Below are 24,069 nucleotides of genomic sequence, written 5' to 3'. Positions count from 1 at the left end.
AAAGATTTAGAAATCTCTATTAAAATTAACTTGTAAAATGAAATAATTATTGCAAATCAGGACTAAAAAAAAATTAAAAATAAAAATAAAAACTTACAAATTAAACTACAACTTGGATGCTTGAAGAAATTCATTTTAATTAAATTCAACCTAATTGTATAAAGAACTAAAACCCCTATTTATATTGTATTCTAAACCATATTTTATGTGGTCTCTAAATTTAATTTTAATTTAATATTCAAGATTGCATTCACATATTACAACAAATACAATTTAAGTCCACACAAAAAATATTCCACCACAAATAATTTGGCATTTTTATTACATTGAATATTTGAACCATGTATTTTTTATCAAAAAAAATTATATAATTTAAAAACATGTCCTACTGAAGGATGTATAATCCATCAAATTTATAATTTACAAAATGATCTTTATTAGAAAAATATTTGATTCTTTCTCTTATTCTCTATCATTTAAAGAAAAAACTTAATTTATATTTTTGAAATCAAGAACAAACCATGTTCATTTTGATAATAATTTTTAATTCTAATTTAATATTAAAAATTATTTTTTATCCAAAATGATCCTAATCTTTCAAAAGATAACAAGTTTTTTCTAAGTTTATAAAATAGCACAAAATAGGTTGACATTTTAAATACCAATTATATTTATTATACTCTTACACAAGACTTATTCTAACTATATGAATAATATATATATATATATATATATATATATATATATGGCTTAGGCTACGAATACATCTCAAGTTGCTATATGCATACCTATTATATCTATATACATACCCAAAGTTTTTAATTGGTTCATCTAAATTTTGTTTATCTTCTCTCGACAAGGGTGTTCATCCCCCTCCTTTTCTCTTTTACCTTAGTGCGGGTCTTGACTACCTCCCTCTCTTCTTTGCCATCACGTGGATCTCGGACCTCCACATTTCTTATTTTTCTTACAACTTGTGGACTTTGCAATCTCAAAAACTGCAAGTAAGCTATTAAGATCCAACAACAAGCTTGTTTGCTAATGCTCCAAAAGTTTGTGATGTATGCTGCTCTTTGTGGCTTTTGTACCCATTATATTCTAACAAATTGTCAAAACAATACTTGATGTCTGTATGTTCTAGCCTTTGCTCCGAGTGTCAATGTTTGTCTCTCTTTGTCAACTATTTGTTTGCAACTTTGTTGATAGGAATGATCCACCCAACTACAAATAATCCCACTCCTCTTTCAACTGCTATCTCTAACTTTTGGTTCTTATAGTAGAACTCTATACAATTTGCAATCCTCTTGTATTCTAAGTAGGACACAATGTTACTTAAGTTTTTATTATAAATTGCAAGCTTCTTCAAAAATATCCTCCTCTCTTTTGTCAACTAAGATTTATATTCTTTTATTCCAACTCCACCCAAACTAGATCCTCTACCAATACATTGTTGCTCTCAAATCTACAAGCCAATTGCTCCCTCTTGCCTATAATCATTGCCATCTTCAACATTGGCCTCAATGAAGTAAGAAAGGGAAGGGGACCAAGACCTACACTGAGGCAACAAATAAGAGAGGGACCAAGACCTACACCAAGACAAGGACAAGAAGGAGGATGTCAAGACACACACCAATGCAAGAAAAAAGAGGAGGATGTCAAGACACACACCAATGCAAGAAAAAAGAGGAGGGGGCTTAGACCCATGTTGGAACAAGAAAAAAAGGATCTAAATAAACCAATCAGGAGCCTTGTGCATATATAGACATAGTAGTGGGTGTGCATGTGGCAACTTGGGGTGTGCTTATAACCAAAGTCTCTCTCTACATATATATAGAGAGAGATAGACATCCATTAAAAGACAGATTTGTTGTAACAAAAAAATTAGTGTGTGATTTTCATTTTCCCATTGGATTGAAGGCGGACAATTGTGACCCTCACCTTACATGCTGCCAACTCATATTATTCTCACCTTCACAAGTTGCATACAAATTGAGACCAACCAGACGACCATCTGTTGCCTTGAATTATAATAAAGAATGCTTTCAGATTGCAACCATGCAATGGGACGTGCCAGGATGCAACAGTTCGTGGGAATTATCTCGACCAAGCATTGCTTCGGACCTACAAGCACTAGTCCAATGTGCCTACGGCTTGCTTGCGCAGCGGGCAGAATATAGAGGGGGAGCAGACGTGCAACCCCAAACTCTCATGTGGACTCTACTACTAAAGTCAAATGTCTGACACTACTACGCCACAAGAACTTCACCAACGCCAGTGATCCCTGTCTTGCAACTTGGTTTAACCTATCCACACCCTCACAACACTATTCACAACTTACGGCTACACTACCAGCAAGCTGTTATAGAGTCTAAGGTTACGGCCTGTGTGGGGTTCTCATGTTCCCAGGCCCATTAACTCTCAGTCTCATTGCCAACTTCTCGCACTCCACAACTGAAGAGACGTCATGATACTCATTCCACTTTGCTTGCCCAGAGTTGGGAGTGATTTTAGTAATTGTATGACAAAGCTTCAAGATCCATATGATAACAACATTTACCACGATACCACCCCTAGAGCCCATTCTCATGGACGACCCACCCGCACGGCCCACAACGAAGTAGGTAGCTTGTGCGTTCTTCACATCCGAGAAATCAACAATGGCGTGATCAGTTCGTCTTCTTTCGCCATCACGGGCTGAAACATCTCCAGATCCCGGCACCTTTCAGCAAATCTTTTCAGACACTCACTTCCTGCCATCACACCTGTATGAAACGCACCATGCACAGTTCCAGGGAACCTCTCGCTGGTGGCTTCCCCAGCCCAGAACAAATTGTCAACTGGTGTGCGTAGCCGTTCGTACAGATCGTGGGGCTTGCCCACTGCGTCATAGCTGTAGCACCCCCTCGAGTTTGGGTCCGTCCCCCACCTCGACACCAGATATTTGATCTGCACCACAAAACACACAAACAATCACAATCCTTGTCACCTTGTCGCACGATCAACACAATATCCGCGCCGCTACCTACATGCTCCATGCAATATGAAATACTTCTACGTCATCCATGGCTCGTTCGTAAACGCGTACCGGCTCTGCAGCATTCGGCAATATTCTTTTCAACTGCCTGATAGCGAAGTTGGCAGCAGCCTCATTTGACAGCTGCTCAATATCATTGGCAAGACGTCCTGCAACCGGGTAAACTCCCCAGTAAGTCCATCATTCACTACCCCTGCATCTCTTACTACTTTACACCGTATCACACTCCAAGTAACTGCTGCCAAAACACATAACAACACTCTTCCTTACTCAACCCACGCAACGAAATAATGAATCACCTGCAGGCATGTATACCAACACAGGGTGCCCTGTTGCCTTGTGAAGGTTCAAAAAGTAGCTGCAACCGTACGAAGTCGGGGCAACAACTCCAAGGAACTCTACGTTCGGCCAGCACACTTCCTCAAAGAACAGGGCGATCTTATTCTCGTTGCCCACCCCTAAATCAGCAATTGCTGCCTCCTTCCACTCCGGCAATCTCGGCTCAAACCGCACCACATTTGCTTTCAACACTCCCAGAGGTAATGCTACAACACAAGCATCAGCTTCGAATACCTTCCCATCTTCGGTGCCCACTCGCACTCCATGCAGGCGCCGACTGATCTTCGTAACCCTACAAACAGAAATAGAAAACTCTAAGCCAAACATTCAACCACAAAATGCGTCTCATGAACGTTGCCAAATGTACTGTAATTCCCAGGAGACCCGCTTTGGATCAGGAAAACTAAAAACATCCAACAGTACGCCCTCAACACCGCAACAGACACGTCCCGTCGCTCCATACTAAAGCCGTCTGGTCCAGATAGTGACCTAGTACTTCACGAATGCACCTGAATGCAAATTGGAAACGACCATGCCACTTGCCTATGATTGAATCTGATATCAAGACCTTCAGCAAGGGAGCTGATAACGGGCTCATAACCCTTCACCATCAAACCGTGCCCACCTTGAAGCAACTCCTCCTGTAAAACGAACCAAACCAAAGTTGCTACTCTTGCCCACAACTGCAAACAAACTCGCCAACCCAGGCAAATAAAATTGGATGACAAGTAGCCATCGATGGCATAAGTTCAAATGCATCAACCACACAGGGCAATACAAAATCAACTTCTACCAGTACTCACAAAATCACCACAATGTATTACCTCGTCCCAACTTTGAACGGAGATGTTGTCTGCGTCGGCTGCAAACCATCCTTCCATGCGACACAAATACCACTGCAGAACTTTGAATGCCATCCCCTCTTGCCTGTAACATTCACCACTTGTCAATCAAATTGACCACTGCAAACGTCAAACAACTCATACAACTTCCAATTTCAGACACCGCAAAGACCATGCAAACAAGGGGACTCCAAACCCGCATAATCCGTGGCCTGACCATCAGATTGACAAAAGCCCATGCAGCAAGAACCGAAGCCAACCTCAGATCTGGCCGTTTCTCCAAGACTAGTGTAAACGCCTTCATTACTGACATGTCATCCGAGTGCTCATCCCTGAGTTTCTTTGTCTGGATGACATCAACACCACACCACAGCAAGAGTGAAATTGTGCACAGTGTCACACATGAGAAACTTGCCATAGGATAGAGTAACACTCAGAGCATACTCATCTTTGTGCCTTTTCATACCAACAGCCCAATTTGTACAACATAGAAATAGACGGTAAAAACAGTACACTCACCTCTTCCAATAAACTCTCGAACACCTCCCCGACCTCCGTGACCAGAGATTGTGGAACTTGGTGACCATCCATGTCAAATAGCGCATAGCTGAACAAAACAACGATCAACACGTTCAGATCATTCCAATCAGGAATAACGAGAACCATAGTTAGACTCTCACTCTTGTACTGCCATGCCCACTTCCACGACAACTATCATATGAACTCTGTAGCAGATGGCACCCCAAATCACTCCTGACGCTAATCTCTCTCTCTCTCTCTCTCTCTCTCTCTCTCTCTCTCTCCGTACACAGGAAGAACCTGTGAAACCTTTGTCGGCAGCCGACGACGAAAACAATAGCATAGTGAAAGGCGCTCCCTACAGGTCACAAAGTAATAGGTGGAGACATATCACCTCTCAAGGAGCAACTCGGTCAACTACGATTAACTAGACTTGCTCTTAGCACAGGATGTGGTTAGTCGGTCACCAACTCATCTGTCCCTTTCATGTCCTCTACACAATCCCTTAAAAGAAGCCTCCCAATGTGCCCACTGGCTATATAATTACGGCACCCAGATACCAGGGATCGAATGTTACTGGCCATTCCACACCATATCCCCGATAGATACTCAATGTGGACCTCGAATCGCCAAGCAAGAAACTGGCCCAGGTCAATGGGTGGGATACCGAGTTCATTGGACTCACCCAATCACCTCTAACCGCGAGAAGAAATACTTCGGCCACCACGATGGACCATCACTAAGTACCAATATTTACAGATTAACTGCTGAACAAAAAGTGCAGAAACCCACAAGACGCCCTTCTTGCGATAATTAAACTGCCCCGATCACTGGTACCCGTAAATTTTCCTTATCGATGAGCCTTCTCCGCACAGAACTCTGCCCAAAACAAGTCAACTAACGACCAGTTCACTTTCGAGCACTACTGTATCCGTCTGCCTACAATCCCATGCCCCACATCTACCCGCCTTTGCACAAGCTTCCAAACTATCAAACCACCGTGCGCCCATCATAAACAACCACAAATCCGCATGCTCAATTCGGCGCATGTCCGAACACATGCACCAGCTTAACTTCTACAAATGGTGTCCTATGCACCCCAACAGAGTACACCAAAACCAGAGTGCCATACCTCTCTAAGTCATGGTCATACAAAACTGAATTATCGCCACATGTTCGATACAAAGGCAATCGTAGCTTGCCGATAACAGGTGCGAGAGGGTTGTCCTTGCATACTCCATGTAACCTACACCCCCAAACAGCCAAAACGTCGTTCCGTTGTCATCGTAAAACGGCGCTAAAATATTCAGGTCATTGCAGCCCCTCCAAATATCAATACCAACCAGACCAGATCAATGTCTATTTCCAAGATTCCCACGATTCAAAGTTTCAAAGAGATTTATGAACGCTAAATAATCACCATGAAGCCCCCATATCGACGGGGAATCCAAAAGAATAGTCAGTGTAAACACGACCCCCAATCCGTTCACGAGACTCCAACACCACAACCTGCAACACACACAAAAACAAAAAAGAAAAAAAAAAAGAAAAAAAAAAAGAAAAAAAACGTACGTGTCACATGAAAGTGGAGCGTGCTTAAATGCCGCAAGTGTTCCAAAATATGCCTATGAAACTGCACGCATTCACCCCTTTGCAATCGACCGGTGTTTCAAGAGATCACAAGACTGACGACAAGATGAGCTACTGTCACTTGACGCTCGGATTGTAAAACCAGCGCTTTGTCGTTTGTCTTTCACAGTATATGAGAAGAAACCTAGTCAACTGAAACCGAAAGATCAGACCACAAATATCCCGTGTAGATGTACCTTCACGTTCGAGTTGTAGAGAAATCGGGCGGCAGCGAGGCCTCCAAAACCAGCGCCGATGACGATAACTGTAGGGGTTGTACTCCTTACCCCACTACTACCTGCGGCCACGTCAGGAAGTCAGTAAAAATTGGCACCACTCACCCCTATGCAGTAGACGCGGCACTGCCTTTGGGAATTCGCAATATACTCTAGCACGCATCGGAACACTACCAGCAAAGATAGTTCAATCTCCTCTGTCAGGAACGAAAATCGATTCGAAGGAGGTGCAATGCTGCTGCAAGCAAGAATCAATCGAAGGGACGCTTCGATGCTTTCCTTCACAATCCCATGCTAGAAAAATCGGAAAAATAGAAAGAGCGTAACTAATTCTGGACGAGACTCAGAAAACGTAGCACAACCGCAGTCTACAGAAACCTAACCATCCCGGATTGCCTTCTCTAAGATGAGAATCCAAAGCCCCCTCCCGTTGAGGATTGGTACGATTCGGTCGCACTCTCTGATCGTTAACTACCTTCACATGACTTGGTTTTATTGACCACTGATAGATTGCAAGACCAACAACTGGTGGACTTCCAGTGAATACTAGGTAGAATGTTGGACGATAATCAACTGCATCAACCAGTCGTAGCGTCTTCCCTTAAACTAGTACAACCGCTCCTCACATATGCAGCTGTACAGCCGCAAACTTTCTCAACTTTGCTCAAAATGCGACTACACACGCACCTCCACACAACTCGCAACTAGTACCTCAACATTGTCGTGTAAACCATACTTGACACTAACCACGCATCAACCTGAGGAGAATGGCGAGAAGCCCAATAAAAGGACGGCAAACAAGCTACAAGCGGGATGGACACACAATCGCAAACCCAGAATATTAGCCCCTCTATCGTTACGAAGCTTCTCAGGAAGAGCAGCGGCTGAAAGCTTTAAATAACGGCAACGCACTTTCCCGACTCGAGCTCTGCACTGTCCAGTGAACCCACGGTGCGTCAAAACAGGTGATGTGAATGACCACCAAAGAAGGCAAGCGAAAGATCGAGTGACGGGACTAAGCGGTCCTCTCGGAAGCTTCTGCCAGAGCAGCTAGAATGATCCAAATCAGGGCTCAAACGGTGCAACCTCATCCAGGTCAAGGGTGACAAACTCCAAACTCCGATCGCTCGTTCGACCAAAACTACAACTACGGACTGAAATGCTGCAATTCGATGCACACTAAGTTGAGTTTCACATAGGGTTCCAAAACCACACGACCCTGAACATGCCCGAACCACAAAGGGCAACTAGATTCTTCAATAGTATGGTCTACACGAGCAGGCGTCACCGAACACGTAGATCGAGCAGGCGCCTCCTCTGCTTAATGAAGGAAAACGACTAAGGAAATTTCCAAGGGTAGATCCAGGAGATGCATTCGGGATCCAAATTAGTCAAGACGAGAGAGCACACCAGATTCACTTCTGGTCTTGAGTTGTTCCGCGGGCGCCATAGATGGCGTTGCCTGCGCTGCGAATTATTGCCTTCCAGTTGTGAAGCCTCAAAAGAGCGCCGAGGGTGACTCAAGGCAATACAGGCACACATGCAGAGAGTGCTTGAAGGCCCCGTAAATTCACGTTTTAGTCGATTCCCGCGAATTTCCGCCACGGCTTCTTCTCCTCCTCTGGCCCTCCTCCGCACGCCCACCAATGATCTGTCCGCCTCCCCCTCCAGCGCTACAAACAGGTTCCTACAAGCCCTTCCACGCAGCGACACCGCAGGTAAAACGTCAAAAGATAAAATTGCCGACTCCGAACCAGAAGCCTATGCACACAGATCTTGATTAGGGTTTGATTACCACTCCCACCGCAAACACGGCAATCACTGCACCGCAGGTCGCAAAGCCTGGCGGCTCGCAACAACCCCTCGCCAGATGCCTCAAGCCAAATCACCACATATAGATGCCGCAACCATCCACGGCCTCACACACGCTACTGATACCGAATCGAACGGCCTACAGACCAATTCCAACCAAATCGGGAACGGCGGAGCCACTGGGACGTCTGTCGGAGCACGAGGAGCGACGAGGAAGGCGTGGAGTACGTACGAAGACGGAGACCCGACGGCTATGGCGTTTCGAGTTTCGAGCTCAGGGCCAGAAGAGCTGCTGCAACAGAGCCTTTGTCTCGTTTGGCCCGATCGTTAGGGAGGGGGGGGGGGATGGACGGGGGCTCCAATACTGGTCTGGCCAGCCAGGGCCGGGCCGGGCCAACGGGGAGAGGGGGGCGGGGGGCAACCACCCGAGCCCCCGCTCCCCAGGAACAGGTCTCCGCGACCTGGGCGGGTCCCGGCGCAGTTCAACCGTCACTCACCGTCCGCCACGTGGGCGAATCCACCCTGGCCGCGCGGCCCCCAAGGTGGTCTCCGGACGAGAGAGAGCATCACAAACTGGATGGGCAGCCCTAAGCTCGAACTAGTCATTTCCATTAAAAACAACGAGAAACAAAGCCCATTTGGAGTCGCCCATCTTTCCCCATTCAGCCAGCCTGCATGTGCACCCCCCCCCCCTTCTGCACGTTAATTATATGCCTCCCAGTTAATTTCGCTCTTTCTCGTACCTGCCGCCCTGAATAAGTCCCCTCCCTTTCTGTTCTGTTCTGTGCTGCTGTGCTCGCTGCTTCCCACCAGCTTCATTCCCTTTCTCGCGTCAGACCTTCCGTTATTATTGTTCTTCGTTGGAAACCGCCTGCCCTTTAATTTCAGCGAGGGGCCCTCTACTCCTTTTCACCGCAAATTCTTATGTGAATGCCACCCTGCCTCATCACTTCCTAACACAATTTCGCTCTTGAATGGAACCGGAGGTGTTGGTTTGTTTGTGTACTCTCAAGTCACAAGGTTGTGTGTAGGGAAACGCTTGTTGGGATTGTTGCTCACGTGGTCAATTCTCACACCACACAATATACTAATTTCATTGTCAAATCCCACTTCTTTCACTTCCACGTTGAAAGATGACACATCCACGATCTTTTGTCTTTTCTTCCTTATCATGTCACAATGTGCACTTTTATTTATTTATTTGTGGATGTATTACAAAGTCATGCAATAGTTTTTGGGCACACAAACCTGAAAATGATGTGTTTATTTTCATGTGTTTCCACAATATCCTCTTCATGTGTTTCCCCAAAACTGTTGTTATTCTAACTTTTTGAGTTTTTCTTTTCTTTTCATGTGTCACCTTGTACTTTACACATTGTAGTATAATCTGTTGGATGTGATGATGTGTTCCCTCTCCCTCTTGCACTGGTGGACAAGTATATATTTATATAGAGAGAGAGAACTACAAGAAGTAGTAAGAATAATAAGAAACTCAGCACTAGAAATGATTCAAAACACATGTGTACATCCAATTGACCCTATTAAGCAATGCAACATTCAGCTCTGGAGTTCTAGAGTAAAATACTCTGGAGTGTAGTTGGAGGCTTGTGTGGCAACATCATCCTTTAGTTTTTCATCCAATTGGAGCTTGGACTCTTCCTTGGATTCTTGAAATTTCTAGCCATTCCAGTAGACAAAACTAATCATAGCACAGAATGTGGGCTTCACATCTTCACTTCATGAATGGTGGACATCCATTTTGGATTTTTCAATTTGGGCACAACCAGAGTGCAAATGAATGTGGCACACTCTTCCAAGCTCTCTGCAAAGTACTTAGATGGTTTGATTTGAATTCCAAACACATTCCTTGTTTTGACAAGGGGACTGTTCTATTGTGCATTGCAGAGAAGCAAAGAAGAACAAGGAGTTGACAACATCAAATCACAAATGCTGCCATTGAGCAATGACAATGCACAAGAATGCTGCTCGGAGTGTGCTGAACAGCATCCAAGTGAGGGATGGTGGGGCTTGAGCATTGGGAAGTGGGAAGGTGAGGGAGCCAGTGAGGTTTCCAAGTTGTCTGTGAGTGCCAAGGAATGAGGGGCCAGGTGGGGGTCCCCTGCAGGTACAGGCTCAGACATGGCTCTGAGGTGTAATTCCTTTGATTTACTGTGCACTCCACCCAGCAGGGAGAGTGCACATTCTGGAGCCAGTGCTGGCTGGGGTTGGGCCACCAAAGCCCAGCTTCCAAGTAACATCCACATAACTGTTGAGTGAGCTGCACAGGACAAGGAAGCACATCAGCCATATGGCACTGCACTCGCCAGGAAAGGAAAGGCAAGGAAAGGCAAGGGCATGAGAAAGTCTAGGAACTGTGGAATGTCCAGCCATGGCTGCTGGCTGTCCTGGGAAAGGAGCTCCCCCCCCCCCACTCTCCACTGGGGAGAGGACAAGGGAGGGGGGAAGGGAAAGAGAAAGAGAGGGGGGCACCACAAAATAGCATTGCCTCTCACCAGGTTTAGAACATGGGGGCTGGCTGAGGTGGCGGCCCCCACCCACTCATTCATACTGTACCTCAGCGACTCCCTTGCTGCACATGATCTTGCACTGCTCCCCCTTCCCAACTGCCTAGGCTTGGCTTTGCTTGGCTTGGCTTGGCTTGGCTTTGCTCACTCCACTTGCCTTGCTGCCCCTACTCCTGGCCCCTGCCATGTCATCATGGCAAGGAAGGACTGGCTGAGTGAGCGCTTATGCTCTGTGAGTCAGCCAATCTGCTTAAGTTGCTGCCCCTGCATAATTGTGCTTTGCCTTTTTCCCAGTCCCACAAGTACAAGAGGTGCTCTACTTTAGCAAGTACCACAAAGCATCCAAGCCCCATCCATTGCTTGCTTGCTTGCTTGTTTGCTTGTTTGTTTGTTTTAATTCTATTTTTTTGGATGCAGGATGATGCACTCGGGTCATTCTGCACCCAGAGGCTGGGCATCCAGTGCATCATCTTCTCAACACAGCCCCACAGGATGGATGATTCAACCTCTCTGTATGTCTCTGTCTTTAGCATTGTACCAACCACACCAGAGCCCCCCCCCCCCCACACTCCTGTTTTTTAGTACTCCTTTTGCTGCTCTTGGGTGCTCGCTTCATCCATCATGTGAAAGCACTTTGGTTGAGCCCATGTGTGTCTGTCCACCACACACATGCTTCCACATCCAACACACATGCTTCCACATCCAACACACATGTAGTTTGCTTGCTGCTGCTGTGTGTATTTTCCTGATGGTATATACTTTAGTTTCCACATACATTTTGCACAAGTCCAAGTCAGAGTTTATGATGCACCAAATGGTAGTAGTCTGGTTAGTCAAGGGGACAAAAATGAAGACGTTGAGAAGGGTTTAGGGTTTGTGAAATAAAATAGGGTTGACATATTGGAAAATTTTGAGAGTTTTGTAGCAGATCTATAGATGTAATTTTGTGGGTTGGTGGGTATAGTTGCACTTGATGTATGTTGTGAATTTATGGTCAATTGAACAGTTAGATTAAAGTATTTGAAAGTTTTTGTGGGTTGAGGTCTCAGAAATTGGAGTTCGAGGGTCAATGTGTATTTTTAAGATCTTTAGTAATTTGTTAATTAGATTGAAGTGATTTTTATTTACTTATTTATTTGTTTATTTATAGAAACTGGACTTGATTTCCAACAATTTAAGTGAATTTTGGGAGAAAATCAACAATTCAAATAGAAGATATTTGTGCTAGAAGTTCAATATTTGGTTGAAATAGGTGGCCAACCAACACCTAAGAGAATTTTAGGATTTTTCTTCCATTTAGTAAGTGCAATTATCTTCAAATTTGTTGTATTTATTTTTAAGTAAGAAGTTGAGAACTATATAAATTTTTAAGTAAGATCAATAGTTTAATCAATAGATATTGAGATTCTAATCTACTTTAGGATTGAGTTGAGTTTGTTTAAGGCATAGGTTTTGTCTAGGGTTTGGTTTAGGATTTGGAATTTGTCTAGGATTTGGTTTAAGATTTAGGATTTGTCTAAGGTTTGATTTAGGATTTAGAATTTGTTTAGGTCTTAGGATTTGTCTAGGATTTGTTTAGGGCTTAGGATTTAAGATTTGTCAAGGGTTTGGTTTAGGATTTGGGATTTTTTTAGGGCTTAGGATTTGTCTAGGATTTGATATAGGATTTAAGACTTGTCTAGGATTTGATTTATGATTTAGAATTTGTCTAGGATTTGATTTAGGATTTAGTATTTATTTAGGACTTGGAGTTTAAGATTTAGCTAGGGTTTGATCTAGGGTTTAATTAAGATCCATTAGAATTTTAATTAGAATTAAAATAAGATTTAATTAAGATTTATTTAAAATTTCTCTAATATTTCTCTAATATTTTTTAAAGATTTCTTCATGTTTCTTTTGTAATTTCTTTAAGATTTCTTTTGGATTTGATTAAAGCTTCATTAGCATTATTAAGGTTTAATTGGAATTTTTTAGGATTCTATTGGAATTGTTAGGATCTTGTTGGTGCAATTTCTCCTCTACCTTCCACAACCACATGCTTGGCACATTATCAAGCAAGATTTTATGTAATACAACATCGGTTGTAAGTTACACAACCATGATATATAACACTTAATTATGGTATTAAACTTCACCTAATTCTATACTACTTACGAATTTAAATGTGTGGATGAAGCAACATAAATTCAAACATTTGGTGGTAAGTAATCTACCATGTTTGAATTGGATTTTTGCCACTATTTTTTTAATTTTATTTATTTATTTATTTATTTTTCTACTTGTCTACAAACAATATTTCACACATCCTCTATCTTCCAATCCTACTCCATTTACTCTCTGATTTTCCAATGCATAATCAACTGCCACATATTTGCAATTCTACTAATGTAAAAATTGTTTTTTGATTATTCATGTACATCAATTTGAAGTGCATGGAATTGGTTATATTGCTCATAGTTTAACTTTATTTTTACTAGGCCATGGATCTATTTCTAATTACAAAATGTCAAAACTCATTAACAATAGATCATTGACTTAGCAAAAATATCCCAACCTATAGGTCAAAAATGAGAGGAAGGGGGTTGATTGACAATGGATTAGCTACCATAAAGTTCTTAAAATTAAGGTGGTGAGATCTTATCAATTATCCTAGTTCCAACCAATTCATATGTTTGAAGGTTATTAATTGAAGGTAATGTTTTTATTTTTATATTTTTATGGACTTATGAATACATAGTTTAGTTTGACAAGTATTTACTTTATAACCATTTTTATATTTAGCTATGAATATTGTTGTTGTTGTTATTATTATTATTATTATTATATTGTTGAATAACTAAGTATAAATTTTGTATGGAGTGTCATTGTACATGGTGGTAATTTCACAATTAAGAGTTAAATTGTCAATCTCTTTGGTGTTCTTTTGTAAAATTGGACGCAATTTGTTATTCGTTAATGATTTAGAATCATGTTGGACCTAATTATGAATGTTGTTAAAGAAAGTAGAAGTAAATTTCTTAAAGGTTTGTAAGATCAAGTTGTTATATTTAATTAAATAAAATAATATATATTCCAAATTAAATTTATATTTATATATATATATATATCTATATATATATATAAATAATATATTACAAATAAAAATATCAGCTTTTGTAAAGAAATATCTATCCAAGCAAGTGATATTATGAGCCAAGAACTGTTAGAACAAATAGATGGTATTGGTAAATAACTAAAAAATTACTTTAAAATTTGATTTCCAAGCACATAACAAATACTACTTTTTTTAAAATTTAAACTAGAAAAATAATCATATTATGATATGTCTGCACAAATAAAACTTCTATACATACTTACAACATCATTAGAGTGTACAACTAAAGGTTATAACTAGTTAATCTAAATTTTACAATATGTACATATATTAGCAGGAAAAAATGCAATAACAAAAACCAACTTGTAATCAAAACTTCAACAACGAAAAACTATAGTAATTCCAAAAAACTCACAGGAGTTGTTATAATGATATTTAGACTAGAATATTTTTTTTGCTTTAAAAAATAATAATAATACAAGGTTTTTTTGTAAAAAAAAAAATAGAAAAGTAATAGAAATATTTTTTTTGTATTAGGAGTGCATTTAACAATACCCAATGCAATTTAGTAAATTATATTTCAAAGTTTTGTTTATTTGTCATTATTACATAAATTTAAAGACTTTACAATGATAGAAATCTTTTTATAATAGACATTAATGATTATCATATATTTTTAAAGAGAACATTTAAAATGTCATAAATGGTTCATTATATATTTATATATATATATATATGCACTAAAAATAGAAAATCACTCAACACATTTCAATCATGGAAAGATTCTTCAAACACTACTTTTGCACTTTATTCCCGCACTTTATGCTCAATGAATTTTGCCAATCTTTTCCACTCAACCCAGTTGTTTTCATATTCATCATTTCCCTCTTCTTCATTGTACAGCAGGATTTGGTACACCTACACAACATGGGCTCAAACACTTCCAAACTAGAACTGTGCAAACACATAAAATAGCCAAATAAAAACATCACTTCCATGACTTCCTGTCCTGTTTGCATCCCCAAAGGTAACTTCCACTTGGTGATATCACATCAGTTCCTAGGCTCATGGGATGGGGGATCTGAGATGGGTGCAAAGCTCATCAAGAACTCACAAAAGTAGGAGTCAATGGGACAAGGTTTGACTAGTTGAGCCACTAAGTAAAAACAACCTATTTTTGAGTTCCATACATATGTCTATACATATATTCAAATTTGTATATATGTGCCAAGTTATGGTCAAATTAAATGTCATTCATAAGTATGTGGGTGACATAAACTTTATTCTCATTTCTAAACTCAACAAAGTTTTATAACATGTAAATGGGAAGATGCTTATCATAAGGTGTGGTGGAAAAAACATGAAACAGAAACTGTATTCTTCCAACCTACTTTAATATTAAGTTAGAGAGGTCTGACCAAATCAGATATTCCAAGGGTGGTGACAATTCACTGAGAACCCAATGTTCAAATGAAGTGTTTCATGATCCACTCATTCCTCTGCCATTCAAGAGTTTCGAAAAAAAATTCAAAGACAAACGACCTCGGAGTATCCTAAAAAAAGAGGGGCAAAAATAGTTTGGGAGATAACCAGAAGTATTGTCCACTTCTTTCAAGGATTTCAAACGCCTCTGAGAATTATGGCTTTAAAAATGGAGTCATGCATACGGATTCATACCCATTGCATGGAAAGGATTTGAAAATCTCCGAGATACCTAAATCCGCCTGTATCTTCCGATTATGTACAAATGACCGTCATTGAAATATCTACAGATGACCTCTATGTCCACCTATGATTGAGAATCATTGTCTGATCTAATTATACTAGTCGATAGTAAGGAATATAGTGGACCATTACATACATCATAGGTCACTGACTAGTGACCTGAAGATTTCTAAGATGCTCCAACTTGGACTTGTTTGCATACCATCGGCTTCAGAAGCTTGAAATTGAGCTGCCCCTAGGTCTTGAGCGTCTGTTGGGCTATAGCTTCACATAGCTCTTCTTCATTGAAGAGTACTCGGTGAGATGCAACTCCTCTGTACGCTGGACGGGACAGTTCCTGAGGCTTGTGAGGTGTGTCGCTAGGCTCTTGAAAAAGAGGAGCCACAAGCTGGTTCAGATCAGCTAAAGGAATACGAGAATGTAAAGGCTTTGGAGCGTGTCTTGGAGCCTGAGGTGTGAGAGGATGTACATTCAGTCCACCTCCTGGTGCTTCACTTACACTGGGCACACCGAAATGCGATAACTTTAATACCAAATATTGAGCGCACCTTATGGGTACAGATAGTTAAGTTCATATGCCACCAAATAGAATCACTATCATATATACAAAGATGAGGTCTACACATGTTGCATAAAGAACAATGACGCATCATACTATATTACAGTATCGCTGGACCGATAATATCGTGCGATGAACCTACTTCAAGTAAAGATCTTGGTGACGTCTTGGAGTACATAAACCAACGGTCTTCTGCCTGTCATGATCTGGAGTATTGTAGTTAAAATACCACTGCCTAGCAATTTTAACCTGCATAGAAGAGCAAAAGGTTCAGGGCGACATAATCTGAAGGAGAGTGAAGACTGATCAAGGTAAGATAATCTGGCACTCATAAAACAAGTGCATCTGTATTTAGAATGATTCGCAAGATCCATCCAGCACAGTATCAAACTGAAAGTAAGAAGATGCCGTACTGCCTGCTGAAGCCGTCGACAAACATGAAACACGGGTTTCAGCTGATCATGGCGAAGTCTACACACAATGTATACCTGCAAAAGATTGTACAAACTTCTGACGAATAAACGCAGGCGAAGCAAGAGAAACCAGACAAGTCATCAATGACGTAGTACGTTTTTGTTAAAACAGAGTAGGAGCTTGTGAAAGACGGAGGAGTTAAAAAGATTATGCTCAAGATATATGCACGACCATTCTAAACAAAACGACATAGAGTATGCTTTACCAGAAGCTCAACAGGTAGTCTTTCCAAGGGAGATTCAGCAGATAATTGAATCTCCGACTCACGCATCGGACTCTGCAGAACCGTAAGATGAGCAGCAGGCGTTAGAGGAGTTCTTGAAGCGAGGAGCTTCTTCCTTAAAGGGCACGAAGGGCCAAACCTTTGCATGGTTGGAATAGGGGACCTTGCTGGAGGAGTAGAAAAGTTTACATTATTTCCACTCTCTACATCTGCAAAAAGAGGCCGCCTGCTGACAGTGGTATCTCCAACTACTCGTTTTCTTCCAATGGTTGTACACGGGGTTCGAGGTTTCTTGGGGTCATCCACTAAATTAGCTAGCTGCACAGACCTCAGACGCCTGACTACTTTTCGTTTCCCAGTCTTCTTCTGTGTGTTTTCGGTCTGCAGATAGGAAAACTCTTAGAGTAGTGAGACACGAAGTTCCGCTGAAATATGCATAAGCCTACAATAAACTTACAACATGTAACACCAACCAGTTAACATCGTTGGTTATGAAATTCTATGACACAGTTGGCTTCGTCCGAATGGCTACGAAAAAATTCCACAGGGCAAGTTACCTTCAAGTCGGCATCTCCTTTGGGATGATGTTCTGAGACCTTGGGACTACAATCATTAACAGTCCTGTTGCATGTTCACATTGCATGTCGTAAGTTAATCAAAAGCTCTCCAAAAAGAGCTACAAGCCAAAGAGTCCAGGCACTTTGTTGCTGAGACCTACGTAAAAGGCATAGCATCCAAGGTCTATTGGCAATAAACCCATTTTAAAGATAAACCCCCATAGATAGAGAAAAGGACGACATCATCATTACGTGTAATCTCAAAAATAAAAAACAGTGGCGAGGCCTAAACATGAAACATGGTTCTGACTGAGCAAAAGTAAGAGGCTACTTTCTGAAGTCTTGCATTCTATTAATTTAAGTCCGAGAAGAGAAGAGACTCGTGCGGGAGTAGGCAGAAATTCAACAGAATGACACCTTCAGCTCCTGCAATTGCAACCACTGGAGGTATTCCCCACATCCCCGACCTCCGCCAAATGTTGTCGAGTTTTTAACATCTTAATTCTAAGGTTTGAAGCCACAAGCGATTAATACTCATTTTTACTGCGTCTATGGCAGCTCGCAGCATTGACTAGTTAAACCCTCTAGTGCGAGAAGGTATATGGATCATTTTAGTTTGCTGAAGTTGCCAGGTTCATTCATGTAGATGGTGTGTTCATTCCGTATCCTCACAATCCCTCAAACGAACGACTGAAACCGTCAATTCATTAGCCAGCTTCTCTACCCCAAAATGAGAAAAATAGGCACAATTGTGGACACCTATGAAAGTGCAACAATGGCTAGCGAATACTCTGTACCTCCTACTACTGCTTCTAGTCCGCTTGGAGCTCCGAAAATCCATAGAAATGAGTCAGTCCCGATCCCACGCCGACTCCAGCTTGTACGTTCCTGGAAGCGGGAGCGTCATGCGAGGCAAAACATTGCGTGACCTTCACAATCGAGAGAAAGGACAGAGGAGGGGGAAAGAACATCTCGGTTTCCGACAATACACGGGATAACACGGACAAGAACGAAGAGTGCAAAAAACGCCCCGTACAAAACCTCTAACCAGACCTAGATCGAAGCTCCATATAGAAAGCTAAGCTTGCGCACCTACGTCTTTCTACCTCCTCCTCCTCCTCCTATTACTACTACAACCAAGAGCCAACAACTTCCAAACAGAACCAACAGCCCGTGCAGTGTCAACACACTACTGCAGCAGAGTCGCAGACAGACAGACAGACAGAGATGTCAGAGAAATGCTGTGCGAGTGCAGAGAAATGCTTACGACGAGGTTGGACGGAGCGCATGGCGAGGCTCAACCCGAGCAAGAAGAATGCCCCTCTCCCACCCCACGCGAGAGGGCAGCAGCAGCGATGGCGGCAAATTAAAGTCAGGGTGGAGGGAGGGAAGAAGAAGTCGACGACGAAGACGACGAAGAAAAAAAAGAGAACGAAGAAGGAGACCATGACCGCGCAGAAACTAGTCTCTCTCTTGGTCTGTCTACAGTTTTAAATGACGGCCTACAGTTGTTGTTTCCATGGTTCCGCCCATTTAGGCGGGAATTTCATAAAAGTTTTTTTTTTTCTTCTCTTTCGAGTAGTTCCCCTGTTCCTCGAGTTCTCACCTCTCGTTCCCATGTTCCCCAAGTTCCCATATCTCGACACTTTCGTGCCCATGCATTGGTAAAAAATAATAATAAATAGCACTTCTCATCTCATGCCTCGTAAATATTTCTTGTTTTACCCTTCCGAGTCCATTCGTTGTGTAAAAACTGTTTTAGAGTCAGATTATTTATTGATTTATTTATGTTTTTCTTTTACTTATTTTCTTTTTGGAAACACTATAAAAATATTTTAGTTTAACTCCTTTTTAATTTTTTGTAGACGATGTAATCGTTTAAAAATCATCCACTTTCAATGTTAACAATTAATTTTATACGTGAAATTCATCAAGATGGGGCTGTCACAGTTAATAAGCATAACAAAAAAAGGTGGTTGAAAACAAATACGAACAAATGAAACAATTCGTATTCATGTCTCAGTATTACGAGCTTTATAGTATTATTGTTAATTTCGTTAACGTTTTGGAAACTATGAGGCGTATTTGTGTTCTGAAAATGGGTATTCAAATACAAAAAGGATTAATCTTCCAAAGAGCATGGTCTAAAGGTATTAATGAATCAAATTGCAATTCAATCGAGGCTAACTGGAACATTGATGGCTGAAGGGTAAGACACATCGGTGATTCATGTAGATGCCAATCAAAAGTTGCTGCTTAGTTAATGAAGCAGGTACACCAACAAAGAGCTGCTAAGTGCAGCCTGTGCCAAGAGTGTTTACCCAAAATCCTTGATGACTTGCCATGGCAAACTTCAACAAGCTTATCTTCAATTTCGTCTGCAGCTATGCATCTAAATTTCTCTACTGACTGACGACCATCTATTACGTTATAGTGAAACTTGAAGAGGCAAGAAGCGACACAGACTTCATGATAAACAGTGAGATGACAAGTATTCATCCTATGCTACGCAAACTACTATTTTCATTAAGTAGCTGTACAAGACGTGCTGGTTAACCATTAGCATGAAACACACGAGTCCAGGGTTGAAGCATTTCACGTTTCAAGCTTTCACAAGGTTGGAGGGCAAAGCAGTCCAAAGAGGGACATTTATATTACAGTGATAGCATGTATATCAATAACAAGCTGTAAAAAATCAATCACCTCACATAATGTACAAGAAGTCTGGAACCATCAGTCCAGATATGCGGCGTATACCACAAGCTGATATTAATCTCACACTACTCGATAACCAGGTGGATTATAACCCACATTCTAAAATAAAATAAACAAAACGTAACCGTTACTCAAAACATGCTAGAATGCGATTCTTGTGAATCAAAACTCACTCCACAACGTAAAGAGCAGTTCAGATGTGAAGATACTGCGATTTTGTAATCCTCAAAATTCCGATCCTTTTTTCCCAATTTTAAACCGTAGGCGTCGGGTTCAAATTTCTACACCACTGTTAAGCTGTACGGTGAAAGAGGAACACCTGAGATTTGATACGGGGGCCTCAATCTGCACTGTCAACCCGCAGCTGCCGACGTGTTCGCCGTTTCGTTTCGACCGGCCAACTGAAACAGAAGCAAACGCTTTGGAATCTACCGACTGCACATAGCCGCATCCCCAACTGAACTTCTCCAAAGGTGAGTGCAGTAACTCAACCTTCGTGCCTGGGTGCCTACCGCCAATGGTTGGGGTTACACCAAGTTCTACAGTTGGCCGAACTAGCACACCAAGTGGCTGCCACGCCAACGGCTGTATTATCTCAAGTGTAGTTGATCTTTCGGGCAACAATACTGCTGGAGTAAATCGTGTCCCCCATTTGCTCTTATATGAATAACTAATCTTTGTGTCCCCAGGTAAGCGTCCAAGAACCTGTAGAACCCCGCCCATTGCAGTGGTGAAGACACTACCAGTAAGGCCGTCACCAGCCACATAAGTCAGCTGTCCATTTGGAAACTGCAGGTCCAGAAAGGAACAGGAAAGAGGGTTCAGAGAGGCCATGGCCATAGCCAACCAACGCCGATGTTTCGACCATACTGCTGGACAAAGAGAGTGTAGTCCCTCCTTTCGGTCAAAACCGTACCACAGGCAATGTCGTTTAGATATGTGGATTGGTAACAAAAGAGTCGACGCCCGTACAAAAAGAATTGGTCCCAATTGCAAAAGAAAAAGTGGAGTTGACGTTCCACCATGTGTAGCTTCCATACGCCAAAGATCACCACGAGCAACAACAGAAGTTTCGATATCTTGAGTACGGCTTGAAAACGTTGTGCTTACAAATGCACTGCTACGATTGCCAATTTGGCCAGCAGTCTTGCCAAGCTTCGCCATTACTTCTTCATCAGCAGGATCTTCCAAGTTCTGACCTCTCTGAAGCGTCAAAAAACCGTCTTCCTTTTCACCATTGCCTTTCTTCCGGCTAGTACATTTTGAAGTCATCATTTCCTGGGTCCGCGAATCGCCATCAACTAGCCTGCCCTCAGAAAGTACTGGTGTAGAGCCAGTATGTACATTTACAAGTGGCACCGATGAAGACATTCCAAAGGAATGCAACGCAGGGTTCTCTACCTTGTCAGTAGGGCCAGGAAATCGTTGCATTAAACCTCCCGCCAGATCAGACAAATAAGCTCCTATGGAAGCTCCAGCTTGTCCCACATGCGTGCTCACATCTTGACCCAAATGTTGCATAGATAAGACTTCTGGGAACCCTGCACCAATACTCAATGGTTGCACAAACTTCGTATCTGAACCAAATCCAGAGCCGGCCAGGTGGGTAAGGTTGTTCACTGAAGAAGACCATGGCCATTGACTTGGCAGAGATGAAAGCTGAATATGTGGGGAGGGCAAGGGAATCGAGAAAGATGACAAGCCGGAAGGAAAAGGGAATTCAGGTAGTGGGGGAATATGATGAGGTATATGACTTTGGAGAATGCCTCCCAGGCCTTGAGCCACTGATGCGAGGCATTCCACAACACCTTGCCCTTGCCTCTGCATTCCATCCCATGCTCCGAGGTAGTGCCGTTCTAACTCCATTGTTTCCACTATAACACGCTCAAACTCTTGGATCTCGATCTTACACTTGTGAAAGACTTGTCTGCAAGAAATGTATTGATTGCTTCCACTACAACGAATTCAAGCAATTGATAGCTTACTTCACTCCTCAAAGTCGCCGGAACACTTTCAAGGAAACCATCATCAACATAACACACTCCCACAACTAAGTCTGCCTTAGTATTACTGGACACTACCACCTTATAAACCCACACCCGTTAATTCACTAAACACTACTTGAGCCTGCTGTCCATCACATTGCTCAACCTTCACTTGATAGATTTGCAGTTGAGATCACTGCTGTGATCAGACCTTTTTAGTACCTGCAACAAAAACACATTCAGTATTTTCTTATTTTTCTTATTTTTTTGTTAATAACTTTAAATTAAGGTTAAATACCCGGAAGACAGAAAACAGAGGAGGAACACGATAAGACTAAATGAGAATGAACGAAGTGCATACGATACCACTCTAAGCTGTGTAATCAGGCAGCGAGTTGTCCATGCAAGAGTGCGTAGACATATGCAGGTTGTAAATACACATAAAACAAATCTGGCTCAATCAACTTCGACATATGCACAAACTATCGGAAACCAACAAATATTGCTACGGTGAATGTTGTTCAACTCTCCACAGAAACCTAACGACAATTCACCGACATTCCAAACCACAAACATAAAATTACATTTTCTTATTACATTTAAAGACAGAATGAGCTCATTGCACCGACAAAATAACTTTCCACACACAAGACTGCCCTGACGAGGAATTTAACCATTAATACTGAAACATCCATGAAAACAACCAAATGAACTCCAGAACCAACCCATCACAAAAAGAAACATATCCGAAAGCCAAGCTATGACTAGAAGCCGAAGCTCAACCCCCCACACCCAACCCTCAATTTCCATTCAACAAATCTTGTTACTGGCACGCATCTCTCAACCCTCGCAACCCAACTCACAATTAAATTCCAGCCTCCACAAACCAAAATCTCCAACCTAGATCACCTCTACACTCTCACCCTCCTCCACACATCCCACCAACAATCTCACACACTCCTGTCCCACATCTGACCCACCGCGCAACCGATTCACACCAACCCTATCCCCCATCCACCACCCAAAATCACGAAAATCTCAAAGACACCCAACAAACCTGTGAAATTTCCCCGAATGGCCAATTCACCACCGCCTCCATCCGCAGAACCAGCGTGCAGAAGACATCCCACCGAGCAGCAGCAGCAGAAGAAGAAGAAGAGCCAGCACCCACAAGAGCAATTGGACAGTTTGGCCCCAGAACAACACACAAGTGGGAAGAATAACCCTACCAAAGAGGCAGCACTTCAGGGCAGTTCCAAAACGTGGAGCGAGGAAGGTCTAGCACTGGATTGAGAGAGAGACAGAGCGAGCGTAAGGGTTCCATGAGGAAGGGCTTGGATTGACGGAGTGCGTGTGCGTGCGCGAGTGAGCGAGTGAGTGAGCGTTGGCGCTGCCACTCCACGAGTGGAGCACCGCGAGCGCGACCAATGGATCGACAAAAGGTGGCCACGGCGATGGCGCTGCTGCTGCTCCTTCTTCTTCCTTCGTCGTCTTCGTTTTCTTCTCCGTCTGGTTGTAGTTGTTGTGTTTCTGGTTTGTTGCCGCGGGCTGTCCAAGGCGGCTGCCCTAACATTAATTCATTCAAGCATTTATTGTATTGGAAACAGTTCTCATTACAGATCACAGGTTATGAAACAAAGTGTCCATTTAATTCTTTATTTATTTGTTATTTATTAGACGTGTGTGACAATGACTTTCTCAACACGAAGAGCAGGTTTTGGCTACGTTTGTGTAAGAGAACGTTTATTCAATTGTGATAAACAAATCTTTTGTATTGTGACAAAAGGTCATTACCTTTCAT

The 24,069-nt window shown here is 42.1% G+C and overlaps 3 protein-coding genes across 9 annotated transcripts; all 3 read right to left on the bottom strand.

Moving 5' to 3' along the window:
* Positions 1-1,989: 1,989 nt before the first annotated feature.
* On the bottom strand, positions 1,990-8,728 carry LOC112286660 (polyamine oxidase 2). 6 transcript variants are annotated; one of them, XM_090252987.1, is made up of 12 exons: positions 8,644-8,728; positions 8,010-8,295; positions 6,561-6,661; positions 6,155-6,243; positions 5,867-5,980; positions 4,735-4,822; positions 4,476-4,561; positions 4,198-4,300; positions 3,917-4,014; positions 3,334-3,665; positions 3,086-3,183; positions 1,990-2,946 (listed from the first exon to the last, which is right to left on the bottom strand). In XM_090252987.1, the coding sequence occupies exons 2-12, from the start codon at positions 8,047-8,049 to the stop codon at positions 2,638-2,640; spliced, it is 1,458 nt and encodes a 485-aa protein (XP_090109113.1). In that variant the 5' UTR covers positions 8,050-8,295; positions 8,644-8,728; the 3' UTR covers positions 1,990-2,637. The 6 variants fall into 6 exon arrangements, with proteins under 6 accessions (XP_090109113.1, XP_090109115.1, XP_090109111.1 ...); XM_090252989.1 differs by having other exon boundaries at positions 8,010-8,286; positions 8,644-8,707; XM_090252985.1 differs by having other exon boundaries at positions 8,010-8,286; positions 8,395-8,691.
* Positions 8,729-15,607: 6,879 nt separating this feature from the next.
* On the bottom strand, positions 15,608-19,006 carry LOC112286428 (uncharacterized). Its single transcript, XM_024528300.3, has 7 exons — positions 18,836-19,006; positions 18,366-18,456; positions 17,569-17,632; positions 16,994-17,392; positions 16,728-16,802; positions 16,457-16,563; positions 15,608-16,255 (listed from the first exon to the last, which is right to left on the bottom strand). Exons 2-7 carry the CDS (start codon positions 18,407-18,409, stop codon positions 15,991-15,993), a joined length of 954 nt encoding a protein of 317 aa, XP_024384068.1. The 5' UTR covers positions 18,410-18,456; positions 18,836-19,006; the 3' UTR covers positions 15,608-15,990.
* A 1,180-nt stretch (positions 19,007-20,186) lies between these two features.
* Positions 20,187-23,763, bottom strand: LOC112286758 (uncharacterized). 2 transcript variants are annotated; one of them, XM_090252981.1, is made up of 2 exons: positions 23,326-23,763; positions 20,187-22,490 (listed from the first exon to the last, which is right to left on the bottom strand). In XM_090252981.1, exon 2 carries the CDS (start codon positions 22,147-22,149, stop codon positions 20,557-20,559), a length of 1,593 nt encoding a protein of 530 aa, XP_090109107.1. In that variant the 5' UTR covers positions 22,150-22,490; positions 23,326-23,763; the 3' UTR covers positions 20,187-20,556. The 2 variants fall into 2 exon arrangements, with proteins under 2 accessions (XP_090109107.1, XP_024384766.3); XM_024528998.3 differs by having other exon boundaries at positions 23,498-23,636.
* Positions 23,764-24,069: the final 306 nt, after the last annotated feature.

Source organism: Physcomitrium patens, chromosome 9 (assembly GCF_059467195.1).
Source record: "Physcomitrium patens ecotype Gransden chromosome 9, ASM5946719v1, whole genome shotgun sequence".
Classification (NCBI taxonomy): Eukaryota; Viridiplantae; Streptophyta; class Bryopsida; order Funariales; family Funariaceae; genus Physcomitrium; species Physcomitrium patens.
This window is presented reverse-complemented; position numbering and strand designations above follow the sequence as displayed.